This window comes from Solanum stenotomum, chromosome 12 (assembly GCF_019186545.1).
Source record: "Solanum stenotomum isolate F172 chromosome 12, ASM1918654v1, whole genome shotgun sequence".
In the NCBI taxonomy this organism is placed as follows: Eukaryota; Viridiplantae; Streptophyta; class Magnoliopsida; order Solanales; family Solanaceae; genus Solanum; species Solanum stenotomum.
In genome coordinates this window covers 47,890,414-47,894,741 of record NC_064293.1, presented here as the reverse complement: position 1 = coordinate 47,894,741, position 4,328 = coordinate 47,890,414, and the positions used below count along the sequence as shown (strand labels likewise).

At 32.3% G+C, this 4,328-nt stretch overlaps 1 protein-coding gene across 1 annotated transcript; it reads left to right on the top strand.

The window, feature by feature from the left end:
• On the top strand, positions 1-1,471 carry LOC125847990 (myb-related protein 306-like). The gene is made up of 3 exons (XM_049527763.1): positions 1-285; positions 367-496; positions 812-1,471. The coding sequence occupies exons 1-3, from the start codon at positions 153-155 to the stop codon at positions 1,446-1,448; spliced, it is 900 nt and encodes a 299-aa protein (XP_049383720.1). The 5' UTR covers positions 1-152; the 3' UTR covers positions 1,449-1,471.
• The last annotated feature ends 2,857 nt before the right edge of the window (positions 1,472-4,328 follow it).

Below are 4,328 nucleotides of genomic sequence, written 5' to 3'. Positions count from 1 at the left end.
GTATTCTCTCTCTCACTGAATTGGCAAGTCTTCTTCAATTCTTTCTATATATCCCAGATCAAACAACCTTAGCCCCTTAGACCTTTGTCTCTGCTTTTTCCAAGAAGAGAAGTAAAATATACGTACGAAGAGAGTTGCACCAAGAAACAGAGATGGGTAGACCACCTTGTTGTGATAAAACAGGGGTGAAGAAAGGACCATGGACTCCTGAAGAAGATATTATGCTAGTCTCTTTTGTTCAAGAACACGGTCCAGGGAATTGGAGGACTGTTCCCACTCATACAGGTTCATTTCTTTTTTGCTAGATTGATCGTCTGTCTATGTCAAATATTTCAAAGTGTAATAAGTGTTTGTTTTAATGTGCAGGGTTGCGTAGATGTAGCAAGAGCTGCAGGCTAAGGTGGACTAACTATCTCAGACCAGGAATCAAGAGAGGTAGCTTCTCTGATCAAGAAGAGAAGATGATTATCCAGCTTCAGGCTCTTTTAGGCAACAAGTATGTTCCTTTCATTAAGTACTATCTTGATCCTCTTTGTTTCATTTCATATGACGGTACTATTTGACAAAAAAATGAGTTAAAGAGTTTTAAAATAGAAATACCAATTTCTGCTATATTAACTTTATTCAATTTACGGTCTTAAACATGTCATGACATTAATTTACTATATGTAGATCTGGATGGTCACTTGATGTATTATTTTTTCATTATGGAAATTTTTTAAGAGTAATTATTTCCTAAATAATACAGTACCTCTAGTAGTAGTCTGTTTTGTCCCCTAGCTGTTACTGATTTTCTGTATTCTTTTAACAGATGGGCAGCCATAGCTTCATATCTCCCAGAGAGAACAGATAACGATATTAAAAATTACTGGAATACTCATTTAAAGAAGAAACTGAAGAAGCTTGAAACAAGTGATTTATACTCAAATGATGGACATTGTTTATCAACATATAATTCAACTTCCAGAGGCCAATGGGAAAGGACACTTCAAGCTGATATTAACACAGCCAAACAAGCTTTACAAAATGCACTGTCAGTCGATAAATCAAGCCCAGTTCCTGACTATACAATTACTGATATTGGATGTTACTCATACATCAAACAAGAAGCAAAAATGTCTACTACTACTTACGCATCAAATGCTGAAAACATAGCCAAATTACTCAAACAATGGACCAGAAGCGATTCCACATATAATTCCGAGCAATCAAAGGCTTCGTCAAGTACTCAATATTCTTGTAATACTAATAATAATAATAATAATGCCATGACTGAATATTCGTCTTCATTTGAACCGTCGAATTCAGATCAATTTTCTCAAGCTACGACACCTGAAGCTGCTGGTAAATTTCATGGTGAAAGCAAAAGAGAAATAGATGATGAAATTCAATTGTCAGTAATGCTGGAGAGTTGGCTGTTTGATGAAAATGACGATTTATTAATTTAGAAGGATTTGTTTTTGCTTTTCTATTTGGGGTGTGTTCCATTATCTTTTGTTTTTCTTACTCCCAAATTCCCAATTAGTTACTGGTAGTAGCATTTTAACTAGGGATGGATGTCATCCTCATTCTTATTTTTTGTCTGGTACACAATGCTTTTTAACATTAGTGTATATTTTAACTTTCATAATTAAGCAAAGCAAAAAATTAGCTTTGTGCTTTGCTTGATTATGAAAGCTATTTATTCTCTGACGTGTACTGGAATTAAGTCTTACAGAGAATTTTTATATTATTAATGCAATTTATCTTGTTATATTAAGTTTTCTGTCTATTTTCAGCAAGTATATCCGACTTAATATAAGGAGTTACGGCATAAAATATCTTATACAATACTTGATCACTACACCAAAAAATAAAAGTTTCACTTTATTGATATATTTTAGCAAATTAAGAAAGTTTTATTATTTTTAGTATTAAATAACAATATAAAACATTAATAATCAAATTTAGAATTCCAAAACATCATTGATAAAATTATATTCTTAATAATTTTTTATAAATCAGGATACAAGTAACATAAAATGGAGAGTAATGAGTATAAATAGTAATGGACAAAATTTATGGAGAGTAATGAGTATAAATAGTAATGGACAAAATTTAAATTCATCTCCATTTTGTCTATGTGAGTATAATCTGCATGAAATCGAGGATACACGTTGCTTGGACGAATTGGATGTTTCCTACAATACAAAGGCAACAACAATCTCTTTGACCTAAATCAAAGTCAACGAACATATCTAGAAAACATCAAAGTCAACCATATCTTCTACATACAATATTACACTCACTATCTTGTCTGCTATGCTGTAAAAATAAATTCACTTTAGCATTTTTATCCTTAAAATTACTCACTATGAGAGGTTTAAAATATATTTTGGTCTGTGGACAAGTAAAAGTGAATGGAGAAAACAGTACTCCATCCCATAGGCTAGAGCTAAAATGTAACAATTTTTAGGGGAGGATATTTATGGGTACTATTTGACTATGAAGGTAGTATATACATATTATTATAAAGGAGAATTATGAGAGTCCGATTTGATGTACACCCTGTGACATGCTGGAGTCGCCCATTTTATTCACAATTGTAGAAAAGTTTCTTTGCTCACTAACTTCACATGATACACTCAGGCGTTGCTATCAGACTTTAGCAATGTATGTGGGTAGAATTTGCTTTGGAAATTTGCATCTCTTGGCCTTTAATGCTCACATGCAAAGTGCCCTCTCCAATTTTCAACTAGTAGGATTTTATTTGGTGGAACTGCCCAAGTCAACTTTGTACGTAATTATGATTATTGTCGTCATTAATATAAAGGTAACTTACAGATAACTAGATTTATGCATACTATTAACATAGTAAAAAAAATTCCGTCAAAGTGATCTTATTGCTTCTTCAACCATCAAATACCATCACACAAAATGAGCCAAGTACTAGATACAATGACACAAATAATACAGATCGATACTGATAAGAAAAATGATCCGTTTAACTCCGTTGTCATGTATGGCCCCTGCTAAATATGGAGTCTATGTCTCAATAGTTTGTTGCTTTTCTGTTTTTTCTAAATGAAGAGAGTCCAAGTAATAAATGATTTGACAATTTAGGATTATGTAGTCACATGGGGTAGGACCATACACTTACTCAGCCAAGAAATGGACAAGAGTCAATAACACATCATATAATAGGAAACACAGTCATGTGCTACATTGGACAAAGACATTTTTGCTAGTCCTATAGCTCATTTAACTCTTCCATGTGGTTTTATTTAATTACAATTGAACATGACCAGCAACTCATTTTGTAGGCTTTACCATTAAAGCAGGTAGGGATGTTCTAATTGAAAAATCAAATCAAATCGACTAAATAATTGATATAAAGATTTCAGGGAAAAGATTCATAATTGGTTTTGTAATTTGAGAAATGGTTTGTTTTTTCTTTATGCTTAGCATTGGGGTCAATTATGCTCTCGTTGTTATAGAACTGACACACATTTGCTAGTATTACTAACAAAGTGGCGAAAAATAAAAGATAAACAAAATATTTAAACTTACCCTTGTGGTTTGCGAAATGTGCAAAATTGTCCCTATACTTGTTTGATTCACAAGTTGCTTTTATTCATGAACGTTGGTTTAATGTGAAATGTATACTCATTTGTTTTAAAATTTTATTTGGAATATTGTAGACATTCCTCTATGGATTGTGAAAAAACTACGCCTCTTTTATGTTTTTATTTGAAATAATCTTTTTCTATTTAGTAGTTAGTCAAGTTCTCATATTTGGAGTGTGAAGTTATGTCTTTTTCTATGAGTATTAAATTGGTGACTACTTCAGATATTTGGATATGAAGTTAGGTTTGATAGTTCCAAATTTCAGATATGTTTGAAGTTTCGAATTATAGAACAAGAATTTTCGATTCAGTCCTATAAATTTAAAGTTGATACTGAGATGGCCAAATATCAAATACTTTATGATTTTTAACTATTTTTTAAACAGTGATGCTCCAAGTAGCTATTAACGTACTGGACCTAACAATTAGCCCACTTGATAAAAAGGGCCCAATAGTACTGCAGATGGTTATTCAGCCCATGTTTTGTTTGCAGACTGAAAATTTGGGCTCTGCACCGGTTTTCGACTCTTCTAATGTTAGCTCAAAAGGAAAAGGAAATTAATGAGAAACACATTTGATGATTTTGTTTGCAAAGACAAATTCTATGTAGTTTTCAATATATTTCCATATTCCTAGGAAAAAGTAAATCTAGAGCATTTACTGTTCATTCGATATTTGGGGTACCCAGGTTGATACTTGATTAAATTCGAATTATGAGTTGCA

Coding starts and splice junctions, on each gene's coding strand:
- LOC125847990 (XM_049527763.1), top strand. CDS start 153: ATGGGTAGACCACCTTGTTGTGATAAAACAGGGGTGAAGAAAGGACCA. Junction 286..366: donor GACTGTTCCCACTCATACAG/GTTCATTTCTTT, acceptor TTTAATGTGCAG/GGTTGCGTAGATGTAGCAAG. Junction 497..811: donor CAGGCTCTTTTAGGCAACAA/GTATGTTCCTTT, acceptor TTCTTTTAACAG/ATGGGCAGCCATAGCTTCAT.